The sequence below is a fragment of the Rattus norvegicus genome, chromosome 7 (assembly GCF_021556685.1).
Source record: "Rattus norvegicus strain SHRSP/BbbUtx chromosome 7, alternate assembly SHRSP_T2T, whole genome shotgun sequence".
Lineage (NCBI taxonomy): Eukaryota > Metazoa > Chordata > Mammalia > Rodentia > Muridae > Rattus > Rattus norvegicus.
In genome coordinates this window covers 79,045,090-79,071,664 of record NC_141540.1, presented here as the reverse complement: position 1 = coordinate 79,071,664, position 26,575 = coordinate 79,045,090, and the positions used below count along the sequence as shown (strand labels likewise).

At 45.6% G+C, this 26,575-nt stretch overlaps 1 protein-coding gene and 1 long non-coding RNA gene across 7 annotated transcripts; one reads left to right on the top strand and one right to left on the bottom strand.

Moving 5' to 3' along the window:
* Positions 1-5,400: 5,400 nt before the first annotated feature.
* Odf1 (outer dense fiber of sperm tails 1) lies at positions 5,401-17,798 on the bottom strand. 3 transcript variants are annotated; one of them, XM_087555731.1, is made up of 2 exons: positions 17,415-17,798; positions 5,401-5,978 (listed from the first exon to the last, which is right to left on the bottom strand). In XM_087555731.1, exons 1-2 carry the CDS (start codon positions 17,462-17,464, stop codon positions 5,519-5,521), a joined length of 510 nt encoding a protein of 169 aa, XP_087411857.1. In that variant the 5' UTR covers positions 17,465-17,798; the 3' UTR covers positions 5,401-5,518.
* On the top strand, positions 17,787-26,117 carry LOC103692890 (uncharacterized). Of its 4 annotated transcripts, XR_015625475.1 has the most exons (5): positions 17,787-18,053; positions 18,463-18,624; positions 24,119-24,273; positions 24,552-24,751; positions 24,860-26,117. It is a non-coding gene; the product is annotated as an uncharacterized LOC103692890 (long non-coding RNA). The 4 variants fall into 4 exon arrangements; XR_015625473.1 differs by lacking the exons at positions 17,787-18,053; positions 24,552-24,751 and having other exon boundaries at positions 18,463-19,131; XR_015625474.1 differs by lacking the exons at positions 17,787-18,053; positions 24,552-24,751 and having other exon boundaries at positions 18,588-19,135; positions 24,125-24,273.
* Positions 26,118-26,575: the final 458 nt, after the last annotated feature.

Sequence of the window (26,575 nt, the reverse complement as noted above, 5' to 3'; positions counted from 1 at the left end):
GCATTTGGTAATGTGTAAGAAAGAGTCACCCAGTTGGTATTGGGTTTGAAGGCATGAAGGGGTCATGAAGAGCAGTTAAGATTTGGCACTGTGAGAGGCCAGGGAAGGCCATTGGTGAAGGTGCAGTCTTTGGCTAGTTGTAATTGACGGCCTAGCACTGAAGGGTCATGCAATTAAGTTGAGGCTTGGCATCACAAAGGGAGCCTATGAGAGGCTATTAATGAAGCCTAGTTGCAGTGACAAACCCCCAGTATGTTAGAAATGCTAGTGCCATAGGACAGAAGCAGCAATGGAGTGGTGTCAACCAGACTGTGGATTGCTACTGAGGGCGGAGTTGGAAGAGCTCAGAAGATCATGCATGGATCCTAGACATTGAAACAAGAAGCTGTAATGTTGAAGTTTCCTTGGAGACCCCAAGATGTTCAAGATGCCAGAGGCATGGGATACCTGCCGAGGAAAGCTGATAACACAAAGTGGAACCATCCTAAGAGAAAGAATTGTTTTGCAGTCAACAAAGCTGAAAGGAGTTGGACATTAGACATGGAGAAGCAGAGTTTGGTGTTTACCAGCTGAGTTTTGGTCTTGCTTTGGTGCAGTATTTCCTCACTATGATGTTTTAGAATGATAACATATAACCTTTGATGTTGGAAGAATGAATGTGATTTTGACTTTTTAGAGAATTACAATTAAGAGATTGCATGAACCTCAGAAGTCTTAAACATTGTTGAGACTGTGATAGACTATGGGGACTTTTGAGTTGTACTAAATGTGTTTTGTATTATGTGATGGATAGGTATGGTCCTCATAGTGTTTGAACAAGCCTATAGGTATAGGCCAGGAAGTGTGGTGGTTTGAATATGCTTGGCCCATGGGAAGTGGCACTATTAGGAGGAGTGGCCTTGTTGGAGTAGGTGTGGCCTTGTTTGAGGAAATGTGTCACTGGGGGTGGGGGTGGGCTTTGAAGCTCTGCCCAGTGCAGAAGAGTCTGTTTGTCCTGGCTGTAGTCAGATCAAGACACAGAACTCTTCAACATCTGCTCCAACACCGTGTCTGCCTGCATGTTGCCATGCTTCCTGCCATAATGATAATGGACTAAACTCTGAAACTGCAAGCCAGCCCTGATTTAATGTTTGCCTTTATAAGAGTTGCTTGGGGTCATGATTCCCTTCCCAGTAGTAAAATTCTAGTTAAGACAGTGACCTATGTTTATTAATTGCACACACATGAAACTAGCACCTCTCATGTTTGACTTCTGTCTGTGACCATTTCTGTAGTGAATTTGACAGGATCTTGAGTCATCTGGAAGATTGGCTTCTCACCGTGCCTATGGGAGTTTGTGCTCATTGAAGTGGGAAAATATGCCCACTGTGGGTGCCACCATTCTCTGACTGGGATCTTGGGCTGTGTAAGTGGAGAAAGAGAACTGAACAGAAGATTGCATTCATTCTTCTCTGCTTCCTGATTGTGGGTATGATGTGACCAGAGGTTTTAAGCTCCTACTGCCTGGAGTTTTCTTCTATGATGGACTGCACCCTTGAAGTTTGGGTTGAAATAACCCTTCTCCCCTTGAAATACCTCTGAATACTTTATCACAACAACGGAAAAAGAAACTAACATTGTCCAGGCTTCTTTCTTCCTCTGTTCATTCAAGGGTCTTCCTTGTCCCCATCTCCCCTTCAGGTATAGAAGGAGTCACCTATTTAAGATTGTACTCTGATCTTCAAAATTTCCCTCAAAGCCACAGTAAAGCTGTCCAAGCCCAGGGATCCATGCAACCTCCAAACACAACTTTGGAAAAGGCAAATGTTCTTCTTCTTTTCTCTATTATCCATTGCCTCTCTGGTTCCACTAATTAATGGAAAAGGCCCTACTATATGCCTCTCCCCAAAGCACCAGATGAGGCTCACACTCTTCCTCTGACTTCACCTTGCACATTCTTCCCTGATGTCAGATTTACACAATGAATTTCTGACTATACACTGTCAAGCATTTTAAAATTATACTGTGGGCATCAGTCTTGCCTTTCTCCATGGAAATTTCTGAAAAGTTCTCTATTGACAATAGTTCCTGGCACTGTAGCTCGGCATAGGGCAAATACTCCATCAATAAACACTTGTCATTTTAACAGTTTATATTGTTACGTTTGTTTAGTATGTGTGTGCTCATGTGCATGTGTGCCATGATACATAGGTCTCTCAGGAATTGAACTGAGGTTGTCAGGCTTGGTAGCAAATTTCTCTATCCACTGAACCATTTTGCCTGAGTCAACCTTGTTTACCAGATTACTTCCCCTGTGCGGGTGGTGGGCAAACAAAAGCACCCAGATCTCCTAAGGCCATGCTTCCCTGAGGAAGCCTGCAAGCCCCCACCATGGCAATGTCGAGGACCAGTCTGGATGGCCTCTCTGGCCTTTCCTACTCATCAGATGTTTAATTTCTTTGCCGTCTCTCCCATTCTCCACTCTGCAGTCTTCCTTATCAGTCCTCCTTGGGTTGAATTTAAGACCTATGAAAGAGTATTTTTCTCTCTCTTCATTGTGGAGCACAGTAGCTGGTGTTTCAATATGAATGTCTGGCTATTGGGATGGTGGATGCATGGGTGGATTGCTACACTAGCAGAGTGAAAACATGACTGGTACCTAGGGGAGTCCAGGAATGGTGCCCCTGGGAGCCCTGAGGTCCCCAGTTGTAAGTCATTTTCAAAGTTTATAACTTAGAAGCTAGAATGTACCTATCAGGATTTAGTGAAAACTTAGCCAGACGAAAAGGTCAGTATTATGGGGTTTTGGGGGATGGGAGACCTGCTTGAGGTTCAAAACTAAAGACATGGAGACATCTCTAATATAAGACTGTTGGCCTGTTTGCTAGAGCAATTCTTCAGATATCCTAGCCAGTTTTAACCCGACTTTTCCATTATTGCATCCCTGCCCATGGCCCTCTCCCTGCTCTACCTCCCCGTTTGGTTCCTGTCCTTCTACTTCTGCCTCAGTCTCTGTCCTTCTCTCCTGCCCCAGCTCCAGCCACAGCTCTTTATTATGCAAAAGACCACACTCTTTACTCATGCAGTTGGCACTGGGGGCTGTATGACCTTCCTCTTCGAAGCTAGCCTTTCCTTCTGGACAGGTGAGGAAGTCACGAGCATTTGCATATCCTGCTATCCTGGTGCTACCAACACAGCAATTAACAGTTGAGAATTCAGACTTACCTTATATCTGTCAGGGTGGGTTACCCTAGAGGTGAGGCTACAGTTTGGTGCAAGACCCAAATAGCTAAATGCTAGGTAATTCATTTTGGAAATGGCTCAATGTTTTTACTTGGCATTTATATTAGAGGGTCAATAATTCCATCAGTTAAAAGCCAAATATGTCTGCCATCCCTATCAGCATTCTCTATCCGTATTCTCAAACCTTGAGTTTGGAGGAGTCTTTGAAAGACAGGCCCTGAGAGCTTTATGAATACCTAGAACTTCTAGTTGTAAGCTACATGCTTGAATTACCTGGGGGAAACTTTCAAAACTCTAGCTGCCCAAGCTGCTGCATAAATTGGTTATTATAATCTCTGGGGACACAACTTGGGGAGAAAGATTATACAGACTGAATCCATGTGAGCATGGGAGGCAAGCACGCTACTACTCCTACCCAAGAATACAGTCATAGTGTGTGTGTGTGTGTGTGTGTGTGTGTGTGTGTGTGTGTGCGCGCACGCGCGCGCTGAGGCGCTGCATATATGGCGTTGTGTGTATTGTGCATGCATACGGCTGTAGAGTTGTGTGTCTACATATTCATAAGTCAGAGGAAGATGACAAATGTCTTCCATTGTTTTCCACTGCCTTTAACTAGGTATCTGTCTAAAGTCATGACTTTATATTATTATTGTTATTGTTGTTGTTGTTATTGTTATAACTCATAACTAACCGTGGTTGCCAATGACTGGATTTGGAATCAGTCGAAAGGCAAGCCTCTGGGCTCACTTGCAAGGGCTTTTCTTGATCTGCTATATGAAGTAGGAGACCCTCCCTACATGATACAGCCCAGATAAAATGTCTAAGAAAGGTGCTCTGTGTTCACATGCTTGCCTTGGCAAGGTCATCTGGTGCTCTTGTCGTCGTGGCTGTGCTCCATCACCGATGTCAGAATCTAGTCTCAGGTGCCTTCCAACATGGACTGAAGACAAGTGGAACCCTCCAGGCCTTCAGCACCACACTGGGACTACTGACACACCAAATCGTGCGATCTGAGAAACTGCCTCTCTGGTGTTAGGCAGTCACTGTTGGACTACCAGATGGCATTGTGTAAGCCACTGAATCTTTAAATGTGTATTATATCAGTTCTGTTCTTCTAGAGAACCTCAATCCATCCATTGGAAGTTCATCATTTAGGCTAGGCTAGCTGGCCAGCAAGGCTCAGGACCCACTATCTCCATTCCTCAGTACTGGGGCTACAAGTATGAGCAGTCATGCCTGACTTTCATTGGGTACTGGGGATTTGAACTTGACTCGGCACACTTGCCCAGACATCATTCCTACCCACTGACTCATCCTCTCAGCCTGGCAGCCATATTTATACAGTTCTTCAATTCCCAAATGCTGCCCACACTGAGAAAACTAATCCACACACGACCAATGAAAGCACTTAACTATGCAAACAAGCTTTCGAGGGTCCTTTAAGAGTCTGAGACCAGCTTCAGCTGGTTGGTTCCCAGTGTCCCCTCATTATGCCTTTATACCTTCTTGTTTTTCCCCCTAGCAATCAGGAGCCATTCTGGAAGATAGGCATGGTGGTATATGCTGTACCTTTAATCTACACTCCAAAGGCAGAGGCAATAAATTTCTGGGAGTTTGAGGTCAGCTTTATGTACATAGTGAGACCCAACCTCAAAAACATGAAAATCTTAATTCAAGTGGCCTACACTATCAATTTGTGGAAGCTGTAATTCTCTAAAAGGGGTCTTTGCATTGACCTTCTGCACAGAAAACCTGTTTCAAGAGTTGGGGAAGGGAGATAGTTGCAGTAAATCCCCAAGAAGCTGTAAAGTACCCTGGGCCAGAGACGGAGTGTCAAAAACGCAGGGATACTCTTCTGTTCTCCAGGACTGTCCCATCCTTGGGGCTGTGAACATGCTGACTGCTCCATTCTTTTAAGGATTGTCTGATCCCCCGGTAAAATCCACAGTCCCCTTGGCTTGAGAAGTGGGTCGGCATGACCACTACAGTGTTATCTTCCCCCTAAACTATTCTGACGGCGTGGTTTCTAGGCTGGGCCATTTCAGAGTTAGTGTCTGGGAATGCCTCTGGGAATTTGGAAATTGTTGGGTATGGAGGACATCTAATATTCCACCCCTATCCCTTAATTCTTAAATTAGCTAACTGTGTAGTGTGTAAAAACCAAAGGACACAAAGTCATCAGATGCAGTTATGTATTAAGTTTCCTACACGGGCTGTGGGAAGGGGATGAGAAATGCTGAAGAGCTGCCTGGTTGGAATACTGACTTCTGCTAAGACATAGTTCTTATCATACACCTTACAAGATCATCTTCCTACAGGAGAATCGGCTTCCACAGGGATAGCAGGGGTTGCAAGGGTCGCAGGGGCCGCAGGGACCACAGGGGCCACAGGGACCGCAAGGACCGCAGGGGCCGCAGGGGCTGCAGGGGCTGCAGGGGTTGCAGGGGTTGCAGGGAGACGTGCAAGGGTAGCATGGAGACTCGATCTTGACACAACTGCCGAGCCCGTAGGAGTAGGTCACGTCTTTCTCATCCACGCACGGCGGCAGACTGAACTCTTTGCAGATGTTCATGTAACTGTACTTTTTGGATCCGAGGCAGTCGTACCTGTTTTCCCTCTCGGCCGATACGCACACCTTTCCATCTTTAACGCGCACTTTGACCTGATCAGGTTCAAAGCCGCAGACGTTCACCGATCCTAAAATGTTACTGCTGCAGCAAGAGGAGGCCAGAATTCTATTTGTCGTCCTTCTGAGTCTGTAGTTGAAAAGGGAGAAAGGGAGAAGAGAGATTAGATCTCGGGGCTCAAGACCTGATCAAAGTCTGTTGGCCTTTCAGATCTTCCTCAGGTTTGAATCCAGCGCCTCCTGTTATTAGTTATGGAAACTTGGCATGTTCTTTAACCTGTGACTCCGTTTCCTTACCTTGATTGATAACGGTGCTAATGCAACACAGCACTGTTGGATGCGATGATATTTTACTCAGTACTCTGCTTGGCTCGTTATAAATCTTGCCTAATTACTACCGTTAGCTTTACTTTCACTATCATCACATGGAGACAGTTTTGGTTTTGTGTGTTTTCTGACGTTGACATGTGAACCTAGGGAAGGGAAGTACTTTGCTAGATTACAGCCTCTACTCAAGATTCCTCTTTTCTTCTTAATGAGACACAACCAATAAGCTAGCATTTGGACTCTGCGTCTTAAAGCCAGGAATTGTGTGTGCATGTGTGTGTGTGTGTGTGTGTGTGTGTGTGTGTGTGTGTGTGTGCGTGCGTGCGTGTGGATCCAGCTATTCAAGAAGTTGAGGCAGGAGGATTGTTCGACCCCCAGAGTTGTAAGGTGCTTTGGACACTGAGCACAATCCTGTCATTCTGGCCATTGCTAGACAGACAGACAGACATTCCACCAGAAAGCTCATTGGCAAAAGGACAAGGCATGAGAGCTCTGGACTGGTTCTTCCTGGGCTGGGAGAGACCCTGGACGGTCGGTGCCAGCAGGAATCCAGTCTGTCTGGTTGCCTGTATGGATCAGCTGTGTAGTGAACTCCCAGAGGCACGATAGCCAGGGCCCTACTGTCTCACAAAAGTTTGTGGCGGTTTCCCCCTCGCCCCTAATTCAACAATGTTGTGTTAGTAGCTTGAAATCACTCCTGAGAGGGATGTTCTTGCCATGGTAAGCGGCAAACTAGGACTTGAAGAGCTGGCTGCTGCATATGATGGCTGTGCTGGCTGCTTGACAGTCCTGTCAGTAAGAGGATTGACACACAAAAAGAGCAGCTCACACTACGTGAGCAGTTAGGATACATCAGGAGATAGCAGAGCCGGGATGGGGAGACATTCCAGCAGGTACGAGCACTGCTATTCTCTTCTAAGGACCCAAGTTCAATTCCAGTATCCATGTCAGGTAGCTCACAACTAACTGACAGCTCACACATTTAACCAGCTCCAGGGGGAACTGCTGCTCTCTTCTGGCCTCTCTGGGTACCTGCCCTCACTCACATGTACATGCTTACACAGCATATACACACAATAAATAAAAATACACACATAAATCAAAATAAAAGTAACTCCTTTTGAAGGCGGGGCAAAGTTCTGAACCAGAGCAGTGACCATGGAACTGGATCTGAGCTTTGCCATGGAGACAAGTTTCTGAACTCAGTGAAACGGGGACATTAATGAGAGAGCCACCTTCCTGGGTGGCGGTGAGGCTTGCCTGGTCCATGACATGCATTACAATGATGCCTGATGCTCAACTAGGATGAAAGGCCTTTGTCTTCTCTTTCCTTAAAATGTACCCTTCCAGGTGCTAAGTACATCTGAGCAGGTGCCAAGTACGTAGTCTTATTTAAACGTAACAACTCTGGTGCCAATGGGATTATCAAAACTTTTTTAACAATTGCATTTTAACTGTGTGTAAGTGTGTGTGCCTGCATGTAGGTTTGTGCAGATGAGTGTGGGTGTCTGATGATATCCTGGAGGTAGACTTACAGATGAGCATAAGCAGCCTGCAGTGGGTGCTGGGAACTGAACTCTGGGAGGACAGTGAGGGTTAACTGCTCAGTTCTCTCTCTAGCCCCTGTGTCATCTCTTTATGCTGGATTTTACTAAACATGTTCTTCTTAAGTTACACAAGTACATTGTAGAAGATACAGGAAATACAGATGAAGTGTTTTTATTCTCTTCATGTGTGTGTGTGTGTGTGTGTGTGTGTGTGTGTGTGTATGTGTGTGTGTGTGTGTGTGTGTGTGTGTGTGTGTACACACAATACAGGGGAGTTAGGGTTCACATGAGAGACATTGAATCCTGACATTAAAGATAGTAAGGATGGGCTGAAACTAGCAAAAAGCCCAGAAGCTCAACAGGATCCCTAAGGCTGTTGACTCTTCCGGGAAAAGCTCGGTCTGTCTTCAGCAGGAGCTGGAGACTAACCTGGGAACCCGATCTATCAGTCAAAGCCATCCTTCAAGTCTATTTCCTCTTAGACACCCAAGTCTCAGGTATGGTCAAATGTATTCTATTGCTAGACTCTCCTTGCCCTCCTCTGTTCCTGTCATCTTGGCTCCTTTGGCCCTGCAGTAGCTTCTCTAGGGGTCCCACACTATGAATCTTCAGAAGACTGCCTAAAATTCTCATCCAGGTCAGATTTCTTTTCACTTCTACATTAATATCTCTATGAGCAAGAATATATAGTTTTAGAAGAACTTGTTGGAGCCATATTTGACTCATCAATCAACTCTAAACTTGGAACTTGCCTCTTGTCTGATAGATTACTCACAACCCCAGATTAAAATTCAGCCCTGTGAGGAAGAAAGTAATATAGACAAGACTCTGAAGTGTAGAGTCAGTGGACCCTCCCCCTAGACTTCATGGGGATATTCTTTTTCTCTTCAATTTCAGTTCTCAAGAGCTGGCCAGACTTCACTCCTCACCAAGACTTATCTTCATCTGCCTTCTTCTGCCCCTGCTCAATGTATGTTTGTGTAGCTATATACATTATGTGTGGCCAGGTTGACATTAGGCAACCTTAGCTCGTGAGACGGGGTCTCTCTCTGAACCTGGACCTCACCAAAGAGACTACACCAGCTGTAAGCAAACCGAGATCCTCGTCTCCCCCTTCCTGTGCTGAGGTTATCATGTCATAGCATCCAGCCTCTTTCTAGGGGTGCTGGGGAGACCTAAACTCAGACCTTCACACTTGTGAGAGGTAAGCACTTTAGCAACAGGGGCACTCCACAACCCCCTTCCTGCCTTCTTTTCTTGCTTTCTCTTTTCCTCAGACTTTTAGAGTCGAAAAAATGCCACTCAGCAGCAGGGAGCAGGTTGTGGGGTGTGTAGGGCATCTGATATCCTTCCCCCAGCAGGGCTCAGGACACACAGGTGTCTGGCTCCCATTTGAGTTCTAGACTCACTAGAACTAGTAGAGCTGGGAATTTGCCTTTCTCGTAAGTCCCTGGCGATGCTACCAACACTGGTTCAGGGGCCACACTGAGAACTACATGGCTGTGCACATGTATGTTAGACTCAGGCAAGTGTCGCTCGCTCTATCATCCTAGTCAACTAGAGCCCTGCTCTTTAATGGTGCCCTGTTATAAACTGACTAAGACAATAGCTTACTGGGCATTAAACAGGAAATGCTAGGTATCGAGTTTGACTGAGTGGCAGGTGATCTCTGTGAGGCTGTGTAGGCTCTACCTTAAGCAGGCTTACCTGAACTTTGAGACCTTCGGTGAACAAGCCTTAAGCCCGTTTCATTAAACAAAAAGGTTAAACCAAATTAAACACACATCTGAGGCTGGATGTGTGATTTGGTGACAGAGTAACTTATTCAGCATAACAAGGATCTGAGTTTTATTTCTAGCACTAAAAATGAAATAAATAAAAATGCATTTGAGCCTTTGAGGCTCTGCCTAGGCAGGCAGATCTGTGTGAGTTCCAGGAAAGCTTGGGCCACCCTGTCTCTAAAACAAAAACAACAAAAGTTGCATTTGACCTACTTGGTCACATCAACTGTGTACATGATGGTGGACCCTGAGACCCAGGGGTCTGAATGAGTATAAAAGACATCAAAGAGGCAGCTTACTTTCACCATTCAGTGGATCCAGAATCGAGGAGTTCTCATCTGTGGGAAAAACCAGCTTTTTTTGGTAGCCATAAAACCTCTGCTCTACATCAGCCTTGTTGATCGAGTAGAGTGTGTGTGTGTGTGTGTGTGTGTGTGTGTGTGTGTGTGTGCGTGCGTGTGTTTGTGTATGAGTGTGTGTGTGTTTGTGTGTGTGTTTGTGTGTGTGTTTGTGTGTGTGTGTGATTTCTCAGGAAATTTTTTATTAAGAGTCAAGCAAATAACAGACTCTTGGGCAAGGGGATGGAAAACAGTCTTGGGACTGGTTGCTAGGTACCAGTGAAAGGTACAGAAGTTGAGCTCAGTGCAGCTCAAGGATCACAATGGCTAACTACGATGCAGTTGTGCTTGCAAGGAGTCAAGCCAGAAGCCAGTGTCACAGACAGAATGGAGGAGGAATAGAGGTTGATTAGTTTCTCTAGCTTTAGTACAAGAGTCAGGGAAGCCTGTGAGGTGTGGATGTATGAGCTTATTAACATGGCTCATGTGGCTTCAGGAAAGAAAACCAAATATCTCCATCCCTTTGCATCCAAAAGTAAGAGTCATGTGACTGCTGGAGCTTGGGGTACAAAGGTAAGAAGAAAAGGAGAAAACTGAAGCAGCTAAGGAAACAGAAGAGCCAAGCTGGCTGACTAAGACAGATTCGGGCTCAGTCTTTTGAAGCAGCTGTGTAAGCAAAAAGCTCGTGGGTGAGACTTACCTGAAAAAGCCCACCGTACACACATCAATCAATCAAACAACCGATACTGTGGAGGGAATTTAAAATTGTTATTCACGTCTGGACAATACAGTAAGACATTTGAAAAGACTAGCGCATTCTTTAAAGGGATGAGAGACATGTTACAAGTAACCAATGTCCAGACATTCTTTAAAGGATGAAAGGTCATAGAGAGGAATTCTAAACTCACAAAGCCTTGAGTACAGTTTCATACCAAAGATGGTTTTATAAAACACGGAATGGAGATCAGTCTATTCATGTGTCAGATGCTAGATTCAAGATGAGAAAAGGGAAGGCTTTAATTGAAAGAAAAAGTTAGTCATGAGTCCTTTGGGATTAGAGCTCAGATCTTGGCTTAAGGTTTTCCACCCCTATTCAGGAAAACTGAACCTGTAATTTTATACATGACACTGAGCCTTTCCAGACAGAGAAAATGGCAAGCTGTTGGCATAGGAATCTTGCAAGGTGGCATGAATAGAAAGAAAAAGGCTGGGAAAGAGATAAGGAGCAGGCAGGCTTGAAGTTCACAGATGCTGAACTTGGACAGTTCACTTCACATACTAAGGCCGGCACTGAGGAGACCCGGACACTACCAGGAAACTACCTCAGACCAGAGAAAGCGGAGCTCTTTCTGAACTGTATATGAGAGTAAAGCATGAAGTTAAGCCTACGGTGTGCCAAGAAACAGTCTTGTGGGAAGGCAGGAGGGTACAGACATCAGAGAGAAAAGCATCTGCCCTATGAAATGGCTGAGTGGGAGGCAGCCAGGTGGCTATGATAGCACACAGCCACAGAGAGAGGACACAGACCTGCTCACAAAGACACTTAATATTTGAACCAAATATTAATTAATCCCTATTTCACAATGTGACTTTAATACCTTGATATCCCAAGGAGTAAAAATAAACGGTTTAAAATACGGATGAATTCGTAGGTGACTTCTCCATTGCAGACTGTCAGGTAGGTCTGATCCTGACCCTCAGTGACATCGTCAGCAATTGTTCCGTTACCCTCTTCACAATGAAACATCACTGTTGTCAAGGAACTGTGTCCACCACCCCCACCCACCCACCCAAGAATCCTTCCATTCATCCGTCTGAGCACCCTCCCGTCCATCTTATCACCTCTGGCTTATCTGCCACTAATCTTCATTTAACACAGGCAGACATGAGAGAACTTTCTAACTTTTCAATTCCCTTCAAAAATCTTGAGACAGTCTCACAGTGCACAAGCAGACCTCATACTCATTCTGTACCAGAAGCTAGCCAAGAACCTCAGCCTCCTGCCTCCACCCCCCAAGCGCTAGGATCTATTCAGCTACTATACTCTGCTCTTTAATCCATTGAGTGGGTGTAGAGTCATTTACATAACCAGGGACAATGCCCACTCCCACCGTTTCTCCTCTCTATACAAACTGTGGGTATATGTGAAAAGTTAGAAAAGGATAGGAAAGAAACTAACCTCCCCCTCTCCCCCCGCCAATTATATTATCCAATTCAATTGAAACCCCACTTAAATCTACTGTGAGGGCTGCTGCCTGTGATGTGGCAAATCCTTTCTGAGGTTGGAGGGGGAGGCCAGCCTAGCAGCCCTAGCTCTAGATCAACTCTGCCTGAGACTGGCTGGGAGAACAGTTTCCACACTCTTGGGGAAATGCCTCCAGAGTCCAGTCTCTTATCTGCTCCAGAGGCTTCTGGCAAACATTAAGGATTTGACCGATGATTTTGACTTTCTTCTGCAGTCATTTCTGCAAGTCCAAGTACACCCAGATCACTTCAGTCATACCTAGAAGAAACGTTGAATGTGCTGCTTTCAACAGCTTTTAACGACACCCCGTGATTCCCCTCCTTTACCACACTAGGCAACCCTAGTTACCACACTGCCCCTCTTGCCCTCTATTCCCACCGCTGGCCCACCTACTCGTCTTTTCTTTCTTTTTTTTTTATTTTCCTTTTCTTTTTTTCAGAGCTGGGGACCAAACCCAGGGCCTTAGCAAGCGCTCTACCACTGAGCTAAATCCCCAACCCCACTACTCGTCTTTTCTTAAATCTCTCCTGGTCACCTGAATCACTTATCTGGATTCCACTTCACATCTATTCATCTGTCACTGTCCCCATGTCCCCACTTCTTCCCACTAACATGGCTACACTGCTCAGGCCTGGGGGTCACACCCTCTCCCTCGGCCAACCTTTTCCCCCCATCAGCGGCGCAGATTGCTTTCCTCTCTAAGCTGCGGAGCGATGGGCGGAGGCAGTACAGCTTGTAGTCACACAGGCAGCACGGGTAGTAGAGGTCACACAGGCCACAGGAGCGGGATCGCTTGGAGTAGCAGAGGCAGTAGGGGTAGGGGTGCAGGTCGCAGCAGCAGTAAGGGTGCATGTATAAGTCACACAGGCAGCGGGAGCTGATTTCGTCGATACATCTCAATTGTCTTAGTTCTCTGTCCACCTTCTTTATGTCCCTTCTAACACTGTCCAAAAGACAACTCAGTGCGGCCATTATGGTCACACCTTATTGTTCTGTGAGTACCTTTGGGAAATGGCACTCAGAGGAAAAAATTGTTCTAAGCTCTTCTCAGAGGCCTCCTTTAAAATTAAATGAGCCACACATGATTCACTTACTTTAAAGCTTGTGTTCTGTGACCTCGCCCACCTTCTAAGTATGTCATAGTGTCCTGGTTACCATGCCAACCACAAACAGTTAAGGTCCCCTAAGGCCCTCCTCAGGCCTACTCCCAGGATGGTATTCCCACTGAGAATTCATTCACCTTTGGTGCTGGTGGGCCTTGAGGGCTACCGTTTAGTGTCCTCGACTTGTAGGAGTTAAAGAGACAAGGCACGGCTGTGACCGTGGTATTGATCTAGGTGTGGAAAGGGCAGGAGCCACCTGACTAGTCTCTGGTGTCCTCATTCTAGCCTTGATTCATTTTGGCTGTCGGCCCTTCACTCCTACCAAGTCAGCCTTAAGTCTGCCATTGTCATTGGCTCTCTCAGTCCCACATCTCTGAGTCCCACTCATTATTATTTCCTGGTGCCAGGGATCAAATCCAGGGCCTCATACATCATAGACAACTGTTCATGATAGCTAGGAACATTGGTTCTCCGCTAGCTGGAGCCCAGAAGCTCCCGACTCCTACTGCTCAGGGCTCCTGTCTACAGTCATCACCCCTCAACAGGGACCCGAGGTCTTGTTTCTAAGCCTCCAAGTGTCTGGTCGCTGAGTGTCCCCAAGCATTGGTCCCTGATCCCCTTCCACTAGCCTGAACCCTTTGCTTCAGCCGTGCCCGTTCTCCAACATGGGTCAACCACCAAGACTGCACACTCAGCCTCAGATCTGACCTATATTTCTCTGCTTCGATCCGTCACCCCACTTCCACCTCTCTAGTCCCCTCTTAGACTCAATCCTAGGGAGGGTGCATGAGGACAAATGGATGCGACTACCAGAGAGGGATCTAAGAGCTGAACTTTTATTTTGTGTTCAATACAGGCTCACTGATTATGCCTCATTCCCTATTGATAAATGTTAAAGGTAGGTCAGACCCAGTGAAGGGCGCGCGCGGGGGGTGGGGGGTGGATGGCTGGCATCACAGCTCAAGGGTACATAGGAAGCTGGCAAGAAGGCTCAGTGCTTAGGAGCGTTTGTGCTCTTACAGAGGGCTGGATACTCAACCTGGACCTCATGGTTCACAGCCATCTGTAACTCCAGTTCCATAGGATCTGATACCCTCTTCTGACTTCCACAGGCTCCAAGCACAAACATCACATACATACACACATGTAGGCAAAACACACATAATAAAAAAAATTCAAATTTTTTAAATCAAAATTTTAAAAGTAAGGAAGGCAATGGGTTCATTGTCCTCCCCCACTCAAGTTTCCCCCAATCTGTCTGTTCCACACCGTAAACAAACTGATTTTGGATCTAAATCTGTCATTCTACTTCTCTCCTTAAGCCTTTTTGGAGACAGGGTGTCACAAGATAGCCCTAGCTGGCCTAGAACTTTCTGTGTAGAGCCCGCTAGCTTTGAACTCAATGAAATTTGCCTGCCTCTGTCTCCCAAGTGCTGAGTTGAAAGGCAGACAGCACCACACCCAGCTTGCTTTAGCCTGTTAAAAGAAGTATTAAAGTCCTTACAAGGGCCTGACAACAGGGCCTCTGCCCACTCTTCTTGCCTATATTATCACTGGCATTTGTCCTCCCTCATCCACAATGGCCTCCCCAAAGAGCCAGTCACTCTGTGGGGGCCATGCCTCATTCTTTCTCCTGTGTTCTTCCCACTTAGACGTTGACATCTCTGTCCTAGTCTTGGGTCTAGTTCACTCCTGGGTTCTCATGGCTCTCCTTGAGGAAGCCTTCTCTATCCTATTTATAACACGCCCCACCCCTCTCCCCTGCCAAGGTCTCAAATAGCTCAGGTTGGCCTTTAGCTCACTGCACAGCTAAAGAGAACTTTGATTTTCTGATCTTCCTGACTCTGCCTCCTGAGTCCGAGATTACAGGTGCGCATCACCCGCCTCAGTTATGAGGGGCTAGGAACTGACCTAGCCTCATGGTGCCTGGAAAGCTCTACTCACTGAGCTGCAGCCCCAGCCCTGACACATTTCTTACATGACAAAGCTTGTCTATTTCCAATATTAGACTAAACAGGATAGTGACTGGTTTTGCTCCCCAGTAGCTACCCCACACGATGCCTGGTACTTCGTTAGCATTTACACATTGAGCCACCCAATGAACAGACTCAGCAGAACTCAGAGGACAGAGTGAAAACGGAATACAGGAGGACTCAGTAATGACACCCAAGTCCGAAGCTTGGCCTGTTAATAGGAAGGAGCTGGGGACGGAGTATGGTAAACAGGACTCTTGCTAGTGTCCGAGTCCGGGAAGAAAGTGGAGGAAGCCTGTGGATAGTGACCTGCAGCTCAGAGAAAGGAAGGAGAAGCAAACCAGGAGACAGATACCATGGATAGCTCACAGGAAAACGGGCAGAGACAGACTACCGAGGAAAAGCAGCAGCAGAAGTAGAGTGTCAGGAGTTCATGAAAGTCCTCACCAGAGAGGCCATATCCCTGAAGCCCAAGGTGCTGTGTGTTGTCAGCTTAGCTTTCCCAGCCTTGACCTAGAAGGTTCTGCTCTGTGAAGAGGGAGTGTGGGAGATACTTAGCCAGAATCCACAGAGGATTCTGGAGGAGAAGCTGGCCACCTGGCTCAAGTGGAATGAATCAAACAGCAAGGTTGAGCTATGCTTTCCTAGGGACACAAGATAATGCCCTTCACTGGTGGCTCTGTACAGTTCTGAGGGGTAGGTGGCCTCAGTTTCCAGGGCTGAGACCTGTGGAAGTGTCTGGATTTCTCCAGCTCCAAATTGAATGCTCTACCACTGAATGCTCATAACCCTATGAACTCCGTGCTTAGCAAATGTCAGCAAAGGTTTGGTAAGGCAGCTCTCAGTTTTAACTTGTTAAATACACATTTTTCAGAGCTTAAACACACGTCTTGGTCCCTGTAGCGTGTTATTGAGATAGTCCTGGCTGCGTTTCCACTAGGATTCCCCAGCCCACTTCCCTATAATTTTAGTCTTCCATCACAGAATACAGTTTTTTACATTAGTTCAGAGGCTGAATCCATGTATTTAAAGATTTGATGGAGTGGTCATGCTGGCATGCACTAGTAGGATATGCTGAAGAGGTGTATGTAGAAGAATCACAAGTTCAAGGCCAACTTGGGCTACATTTTTGCTCATGCGGTAATGCAAGTCTTTAATTCTAATAGTTGGGAGGCAGAGGTAGATGGATATTTGGTGGAATTGTGGTCCATTCACACCAGAAGGCTGACAATCATTAGAATCTGCTAAAACCTCCCCTTTTTTAAAGGTTTATTTATTATATATAAGTACACTGTAGCTGTCTTCAGACACACCAGAAGAGGGCATCTGATCTCATTATAGATGTTTATGAGTCACCAAGTGGTTGCTGGGATTTGAACTCAGAACCTCTACAAGAGCAGTCAGTGCTCTTAACCACTGAGCCATCTCTCCAGCCCCTGCTAAAACCCCTTGACAAGCTACAGACACAACTCCTTGACCCATTAACATAAGCATACATTGGCTCTATCGCAGAGGTGGGGTCATCCCTTACTCAAGATTAGATTCATGGGAATGTCTACTCACCTTGGCTGGTGCCCAGACAAACTCTTCTGGGATAGAGGTCAGGAGGTAGCAACTTCCCAAGCCACGCAGCACTTGCCTGGTCCCAAGTGTTAGCAGTAATATGTGCCAAAGGCAGACTCTGCTGCTTCCTCCACCAGGTAAGACAGGTACAGGACAAATCTATTCACTAAGCCAGTGTGTTATGAGGTTATCCATCTAGAGGATACCTTTGGGATCAACACACAGTGTGTAAACATTAAGCCCAAAATTATGCCCTCCACATGGCTTTAATTCTGTTGAAAAGAATCCATTGAAGGAGAGCATGACCTTTAAAAATGACTGTGGTTATCTCTGAGAAGTAGAATATAGGACTGGGAATATACCCCAGCAGTAGAATCATGAAAGGTCCTGGGATCAATCCCAAACAAACAAAAATGCATTTAGTCTATTATTATTATCATTATTACTATTATTAGATGTGTGTGTACATGAAAAAAATATGTAGGTATGTGGTTATGTGTTACACACATGGAGAGATCAGAAGACAACTTTTGTGAAGTCAGTTCTCTCTTTCCACCTTTACATGTATTCTGGGAATTGAACTCATATCATCAGGCCTACATGGTGAGTGCCATTACCCACTGAGCAATCTCACTAGTCCTGAAATATTTCTGCTATCTTATAAGTAGCATTCTTTACTCAAGGCTTACCTCTGGCCCCATCTGCAATCTCCAGGTAAAAGGCTACAGAGATGGCTCATGGATGAAGAACTTCTGTCAAAGCTTGAGGAAAAAGGCAGGTTCAGCACTCAGGTAAAAGACAGCAGGGATGACAGGGATGATGGGGATGATGGGGGTGATGGGGGTGATGTGGATGATGGGGGTGACAGGGATGACTGAGGTGATGAGGATGACAGGGATGACAGGGATGAATGAGATGATGATGACAAGGATGACAGGGATGACAGGGATGAATGAGATGATGATGACAGGGATGACAGGGATGATGGGGATGATGGGGATGATGTGGATGATGAGGATGACAGGGATGATGGGGATGATGGGGGTGATGAGGATGACAGGGATGATGGGGATGATGGGGATGATGGCACACCTGTTATCCTGCTGTTTGGAAGGCAGAGTCAGTGAACTCCCTGGGAAGCTGACTAACTAGATTAGTCAAATGGATGAATTCCAGGTTCAGTGACAGACCCTGCCTCAGCACAGGGGAGAGTGATCGAGGAGGTCATGCAGTGTTACACATAACCACACAACTACATCCCCTGGGCAGGCCACTGGGAAGTCTAGTGAGACACATCGTTGGCTTGCCCAGGACCCAGGAAACCTTTTGTAGGTGGAAAACTCTCTCCCACTCCCACCATTACGTACAATCCATGAAATTGCCTAGACAAAGGATGGACACCTAAACTGGCCAACCCACTGCCCTCCTGGAACTTTGTTTAGTGCTTGAAAATAGTTCATATTCCCAAATTGGTCCTCAGCTGCTCTTTGGATCTGTCAGGTTCTTGACTATTTCCAATAACCTTGTCCTTTTCTTTCTCTTCTTTTTTCCTGCATTTTTTTTTTGGACAGGGTTTCACTATGTAGCTCAGGCTGTCCCAGAATTTACTATATAATGTTGCCCGGGTTGAACTTGATCTCTAGGCAATCTTCCTGCTTCAGCTGAACTCCCCCAGACTGCAAAGACAGCATGTGCCACAAGGCCTGCCACAAAACCCTGTGATTATTCTATTTACAGAGGCCAACTGAGGTGCTGGGTATGAATGGTGACATATGCAGCTCTTTACTGGAAACTATAGAAGGCTCTCAAGTTTGAGGCCTGCCTGGGCTGCATAGAAGCTTGAAAACAACAGCAACAACAACAAAAAGACCAAGACAAGCCCAGTGCTCAGTGGCTCAGGTCTGTGATTGTGGCTACTCGGGAGGAGGGCCAAGTCCAAGGGCAACTGAGAAGGGGAAAGAGTTGGGATACAGAATGTTCATAGAGCACTTGCTTAGAGTGAAGGAGAAACCTGACTGAGTTCTATTCCCAGGACCAGAAAAATAAAAAGCTTTAAGAAACAACAACAACCAAAAGCAGATCCTAACTGGAGTGACAGCTTGCTGCCTTTGGCCTACTCTCAGAGACCACTCCAGGCTGAGCTTTGAGGCGAGGTAGCTGCTGACCCAGAGCCCTGATGTTCCCCTAGCTCAAACCTTGGCACATCAAGAATAGCTGTCATACTGAAGGCCTATGGGTGTGGAATAAAGGTGATTCACGTTAAGGGAAAATGATTGGAAATGCCAGGAAGACTATCCAAGAGCAGCATCCCTAGGGCAAGAGAAGTCTCCATGGGGCTGAAATCTTAGCACTTCAACTCTGGAAGAGCTCTCATCCGCATCAGCCTCCCATTTGACAGAAAACGAGGCAAGTAAGCCTGCAAGACAGGCACATAGGTGCTCAGGTGCTGAGATGCCCCTTTACTGGTCTGAACGACAGAGTTCTTACGAATGCATTAGCTCCTGTGCTTTATCTTCCTTTAATATTTCAGCTCCATGAGGTTTTTATAAAAGAAAGATTGATTTACTTACATATGTTATGTGTGTCTGTGTACCTGAGTGTATATATGTATGTATTCGCCATGAGGTCATTATATAATAACGATTTATTTACTTACATATTGTGTGTGTGTGTGTGTGTGTGTGTGTGTGCCTGAGTGTATGTGTATGTATACCCTATGAGGTCTTTATAAAAGAAAGATTTATTTACTAACATACTTTATGTGTGTCTGTGTGCCTGAGTGTATATGTATGTGTACCTCATGTGTGCAGGTACCTGCAAAAGCCAGGGAAGGAAGGGCATTCTCAGAATGAGATCTCCTGGAGCTGGAATGTTAGTTATATAGTGGAGCAGTTTGTTATAGCCATCTGATGTGACTGCTGGGAAACCCAATCATAGTCCCCTGCAGGAGCCACAAGTGTCCTTAACTGCTGTGTCATCACTCCACCACGACTCCTTTAAAAGTATGAGAGAGAGGGAGAGGAGAAAGAGCGTGGTCACGTGTGCGTGCATGTGTGTGCGTGCACGTGTGTGCTATGACTGTTGGAGGTAAGGATCACAGGAAGGTCTACCACCAGGCTCCGTTGTCTTAAGGCAGCCACAGGATGACCCAGCAATTTGACCAAGGTACATGAGGTTAAGTAGGGACCAGACGAGTCCCCTGAGTCTTTCTAGAGCAGCTCATGGAGGCATTCTGCCAATATACACCCTATGACCCCAGGAGGAAGGAGCACAAAGCTAATGTGACTTTGGTTTTTATAGACCAGGCTCGTAGAGATATCAGGGAAAAGCTTCAGAGGCTAGCAGGACTACAGGATAAGTTGTTGAGGGATTTAGTGCAGGTTGCTGAGAAAGTCTACCACAACAGGGAGACAGAAAGAGCAGAGAAAGAGAAAGGAAGAAGATGAAAGGGAGATGAAAAAAGAAAGGTGACAGGAAAGGAGTTTACAGAGAATCTTGGCTATAGTAGTTAGGGAAAACAAAGACGATAGACACAGAAGTTAAGTCAGGAAAATATGGTTACAAATACCTCCTAGTGTTTGTAGATGCTTTCTCTGAATGGGTAGAGGCTTTCCCTACCAAGCAGGAAACAGCTACCGTGGTAGCCAGGAAGAAATCTTTCTGAGGTTTAGAGTGCCCAAAGTAATTGGATTGATTAAGGGTCCCGCTTTTGTTTCTAAGGTAAGTCAGGGATTGGCAGACATATTGGGGACTAATTGGAGCTCCATTGTGTGTACCGTTCCCAGAGCTCAGGGAAGCTAGAGAAAATGAACAGAACCCTAAAAGAGACCTTAACATGTAGGTTGATAACATTATGCAGGTGAAGGCAGACACAAGATAAAACGAGGCCTGTCATTAGATGAGAAGGAAGGGAGGTGGGAACAGAGGTTTTAGAAGGAGTGGGGGAAGCAGAAGAGAGAAGCAAGACAGAGACAAAGAAGGACGACCCAGATCAGGGTGGTCTTAATGGGCCTAGGTAGTTATGTCTACTTTTTCAGGGGTAGATTTCTACAGGTCAATTCATCTTATCTAGGTGGGCAGTTTATGTCTTTATCAATTGGTTGTGAGTTTATTGTGTGGATGTACTGTGGATTGAGATTTCCAATATATATATAAATCTCATTGTCGGTTTGCAGTCTGTTGAGTAGCTGGGACCAGAGAGTTTGCAGCCAGCAGAGAGCCGCCAGGAGAGATACTAACCAGAGATAAATTGATTAGTTTCACATGGCCCCACAGGTACTGCAACTAACTCCAGAGACCAGCTGGAGCAGCTCGAGGACCGCCTTGGTCAGAGAGTACTTGGGGGCAGAGTGGAGCCACTGAGGTCAAAGTACCCTCCAGTGCCATGTGGCTCTACCATGCGGGATAAAAGGCTCTGCCTTTTTAAATATTTACCGCAGTAGATGGGGAACCAATGTGTTAGGCAAGAATCCACTAAAAATTGAAGATTTTCAGCCTGAGAAAGTGTAATTTTCTAAGAGGGGGCCAATGCCCTGTTACATCACGTGATGTCACAAGCACAGGAACCTTAAACAAAAGGGACACAGAGGCAGCCTGCTTACAGGCCCTAGGACCCCTGCTGTGAAAAGTGTAGGCTGCCCTGAACACAGAGGTAGAGATTAGAAGCTGCCTGCTTCTTTAACAAAGGTCGTTTGGTCAATGATTTAAGTTAGGTTTGGTTTATTTGTTTTAAAGATGGTATAAAAATGCTTTATTAAGTCATCAGGATACCCATATTCTCTTAACGTGGGCTCCACAGGAACATTGGGCTAAAATCCTGGTTAGACAAGCTGCCTGTTAGTCACTGACTCCAAGGAGAGGGTGGTGATATTTGCCAGTTATAAAAGTTATTATAAAACAGAAATCATCCACCAGGCAGAGTGAATACAGACATGCATTATAGAAGTTATTAATAACTAAAAGTCACTCCAGGTAGAGAGCTTAACGGATAGATGTATATTGGGCTAAAGCCCTGATTTGACAAGTTGCTTCCTTCTTATTGGTATTGGTACTAATAAAAGTTTGATTAAATTGTTTTATGAATTCCCCTGCTATGCCATATGGCTCAGTGATGCCCGCTAGTGAGGGTTTGTGGTTATTTTTAAAATTACCACAGCAGGAGGCTCAGATTCTCTTAATGTGGGCTCCGTGAGAATTTCAAATTGATTTCCTGACATGACAGATTAAAAAGGCCTAACAGGCTCGTACACGTTTGTTGAGTTTACTTCAGTTTCTTAAATTGTTTTAATTTTCATAATGGGTGTGATTTTGAGTCTTGTGGTTATATTATTTCTCTGGGAGAGAATACAAGATACAAGCTTTTTTTGGTTACAGACTAAAGAACACAGTATTTTGGGAGAAAGTTTGTCTTGTGTTTTTAAAAAGGGTGGTTAGGCTCTGGACATCTTCCAGAGTTATATTGATCAGATTTGATAGAGGTAGACTTCCTGAACAACTAGATTCAAGAGAATCAAACAAAAAGGTATCTGGATGATATTAAAATCTTGTTTTGAGATTTGTATATCACAGAATATACAGCTTTTTGTGAAGCTCATCATCAGAATCCTGAACTGGCCTGCTTGGATTCCTGATCTCAGGGACTTTCAGCCGGGTCCAGTCAGGACAGACATCAGGCTACAACTCACCCATTTTCCCATCCCCTCCCACCAAGGATATCTCAGTGCCCATGTACAGCTTGAGGAAGTTATCGAAGAGTCATCACTCCAACTCTCTAAACTTTGGGAAGCTGAAAGTGGTTAGTCTAAGGTTGTCTTTCTAGAAAAGTTAGAAATGGTCATAATTTAACAGGGAGGAATTAGCTCAAATTGATTGTATGGCCACAATCTCATTTGGTAGAAATCCTTATATTTGTTACTAAGCCAAAGTTATAATCTTTTACATTGGTACAGAATTTATTTGATCTAAGTTTAGATTTTTCTCTGATATGAATTTCTTATTGATTTAAAATTAAAATTAATATTGTTACTCTCATATATAGACATTGTGCCTATACAACACATTTAAGTATACAAGGCTTATACCCAGACCTTTACCGCTATTAGAAAACTAATGTGAGACGATTAAACCTGTGAGCTAAGGGCCAGATCACAAATCCGTGATTCTAAGTTTACTGTTGAAGAGTTTCCAAGATAATTTATTAAGATAGTTAACGGACAACAGTCCAGATTGTTTACATAGTGAGATGGTTTTCACAGACGTCAGAAGTCCACAAATGTGACATTTAACGTTATTTAGTCACTTGCTGAGACGTAACTGCCCCTAACCGGTCCCCATTGTGGACACGAAGAAGCAGCTGAGCTTCCCTCCCTCGAGGTGAGGTGCATGGTGGCTCGGTGGCCACTGGGCAGAGACTGCCTGTTTCTCCCACAGATCAGTACTGTCCTTGAGCGGACACAATTTACAGGTTAGGACAGCTCAGCTCTGCAGAGACACAATGAGCTGATCCTTATTCCTGTGTCACTAAGGTCTGTCAGACTCCTGGGTCAGGAGGCTGAAGATTGGTTCTCCTTCATGTTGGGGACAGGGGTCTGTGCCAGCAGACAACTGCCTCTTCTACCTGTCCCAGTTCAGGAAGCCGTGTTAGGCTTCCTATCTTTCAGATAATATTGGCCATTCTCAGATTTCTGACGGGGTTGAAACTAGTTATAGTCTCATAGCCTACCCAGGCTGTTTAAGTTTGAGAATATATATTTAATTGGATAGTTATCAGATAGTATACAAGCTAGCCAGGACATAACATGGAATTTAAGCCTTTCTTAAGCTAGAATAGATAACTGAATGTTCTGTTTAACTGATAAAATGTTCGGCTGGGAGTTAGGTATATTTTATACTTTATAAATTACAAAATGGTAATAGTTGTGCTCAGCTTACATTTGAGAGAAAAGGGTTCGTTTTCTTTTTAATTAGACAGAAAAGATGGGTTGGTGTCATTATGCAGGTGAAGGCAGACACAAGATAAAACAAGGCCTGTCATTGGACGAGAAGGGAGATGGGAACAGAGGTTTTAGAAGGAGTGGGGGAAGCAGAAGAGAGAAGAAAAAAGATGGAGACAGAGAAGGAAAACCCAGATCGGGGTGGTCTTAATGGCTGTAGGTAGTTATGTCTACTTTTTCAGGGGTAGATTTCTACAGGTCAATTCATCTTATCTATGTGGGCGGTTTATGTCTTTATCAATTGGTTGTGAGTTTATTGTATGACTGTACTGTGGATTGAGAATTTAACATATAAATCTGATTGCTGGGTTGCAGTTTGTTGAGTCTTGATTTTACTGGGTGGCTGGAACCAGAGAGTTCATGGCTAGCAGAGGAACTAACGAGAGATAAATTATGGTTAGTTGCAGAAGACCCCACGGGTGCTGCAAGAGACCAGCTGGAACGGCTCGAGGACCGCCCGGGTCAGAGAGTACTTGGGCAGTGTGGAGCTGCTGAGATGAAAGTATCCCACAGTGCCATGGGCCTATGGGTGCCAGCGCTAGCCCAGGATAAAAAGGTCTGCCTTTTTTTTAATATTTACTGCAACATTAGCAGAATTGTCCTTGGACACTGGTGCTGACTGGGTGGTACTCCTTCCCCTGGCCCTGTTCTGAGCTCTACCATTTTAACGTGTTCCCTTTGTCGATCATGATTGGTACCCCAACTCCCTTGGTGTCCACTGAGCCCTCCTTGAGGTATCCCAACTCACTGATAGGAACCTCTTCTTGAGGCTTCAAGCCCTTCAGTCAATACAACATGAGATTTAGTCCAAACTGTCTGCCTTATATGCTCCAGGAACACCAGAGACCCCTCATTAGACTGGTGATTGGGTCTCATCCGGAGGAATTGGGCACAGTTCTGGAACCCTGGTGGAAGGGATCTTTCCTGAGGTTGTTAACCACTGTCAGAGCCCTCAAAGGTGGACGGTATTGCTGCCTGGGTGCTCGTGTCCCATATGAAGCCTGCAGATGCCCTGCTCCCCGGGACTCCCACTGGTTGGTACAAAAGAGGGGCAATCCACTCAAGCTCAAGATTGCTAGACCCTGATCATGTCTGCCTGGTGGTACCTCTGGATTTTGATTCCTTCCCCCCATCCTATGCAGCTTCCTTGTGCCGGTTTGTCAAACCTGGTCTGTGGTTTCCACTGGAACTGGAGATGAGTTTGCCTCCTTGATGGACTCCAAACCCTTCAACACCTGGTGGCCTGACTTCACTTTCAACCTGTGCCAGCAGGCAGCAGGACTTGACTGCTGGGACATCCCCACCCATGATGGGAGCACTGGCGGAAGCAAACTGCACATATGGGAGAAAGAGGGCTCTGGGCTGGGGTTAGGGGGTGGGCTGTAGGATGTGCATTCCCTGCACAGATATCGCCTGCAGGAGACCCCACTTAAGTTTGCCCTCGAGATGGAAGAAGCCGGGCAGAAGTTCACCGATGTGGGGGTCCAGACTAGTTTTATTGACCAGCCTGGGAATGCCACACTACAGGAGACACCTACTGGAACCCCTCCTCTTCTTGGGACTTGATCATGGAAAAAAATTATACTATAGGGGGACCCTATCTGGGGGACCAAGGGTATTGGGATACTCCCTGGGCAAACACCACCTGTAACCCAATAATAATCAGATTCACTCAGAAAGGCAAAGAAGCAACAGGATGGCTAAAGGGAAAAACTTGGGGACTCAGGTTGTACAAATTGGGGTATGATGATGGCCAAGGTGAGAAAAGGGATAGCCAAACAGAAAAAGAGAAAGAGAGCAGTCAGAGCTGGTTCGAGTCTTGGTTTAACTCGTCTCCTTGGCTAACCACCCTCATATCCACCTTGTTAAGACCCCCTCTTTGTTCTGCTATTGTTGACCTTTGGACCCCGCATATTGAACAAGTTTATAGCCTTCATAAAAGAGAGAATGGGGAGCAGTGCAGCTGATGGTCCTGCACCAATAATATGAGACCCTGAGGACAGGACCTGAAGAATATGAGTTAGTCATCAGAGGCCCCTGAGTGTAGCTCCAAGATTAGAGCTTGTACAAGAAAAAGGGACCCTTAGGGCTTTCACCAGCCTTACACCCACCTGCCTTGGGACAAGGCTAGGCCAAGTTCCATTGTCCACCCACAGGAATATTCTTCAGTAAAAAAAGTTCTCAGAATGTACTGACCAATGCTTGCTAGCCAATAGATTTAAAGGTCAATATGATTAGCCAATAAGTTTAAACTGTAACCTTACTGATATAACCTGTGCTCCTGAAAAGTATAAAAACTGCTTGCTAGAGTCATTCGGGATCACCTTCTAGTCACTCGACACGAGGGACTGATTGAAGGTTGACCCCGACACACCAGAAAATAAACCTCTTTTACATCGATCTGCTTCTTGGTGTCTCACTCATGGGTGTCTTGAAGTAAGTACCACTGACCGAGGGTTGAGGTCTTACGGCATGACAATATATGGCTGAATCACAGCATTTGAGAGGAAGATTGGGAATTCAAGGTCCTCCTCTGCTTCTTAGTGAGTTCAAGGCTAACTTGACCTTCTTGTGACCCTGACTCAAAAACAAACAGGCCTGCCAGAGTCGGGGTACAGTCCACAGCAGGACACATGCCTTGTTCTGTTACTACACATCAGCAAATGACAACGAAAACCATTCAATAGCAGGGTCGGCTCCAGCCAAGCAGTGAGCCCTCTGCTACTGATCTGAGTCTGACCCATTGTGTGGACTGGACTAGTGGTTACAGCTAAGGAGGTTCTAGAGCAGGGTGGAGCTTGGATGGAAGGCCACCTGGACTCGGTATAGTACACCCTCTGTGGCCTGATTTTTATTCT

Bases quoted from the DNA above. Each gene is read 5' to 3' on its own strand.
- Odf1 (XM_087555730.1), bottom strand. From the start codon at position 13,058: ATGGCCGCACTGAGTTGTCTTTTGGACAGTGTTAGAAGGGACATAAAG. The intron at 5,979-12,747 runs GTTGGCCGAGGG...TTTCAACTACAG, and splicing joins GCCGCTGATGGGGGGAAAAG to ACTCAGAAGGACGACAAATA.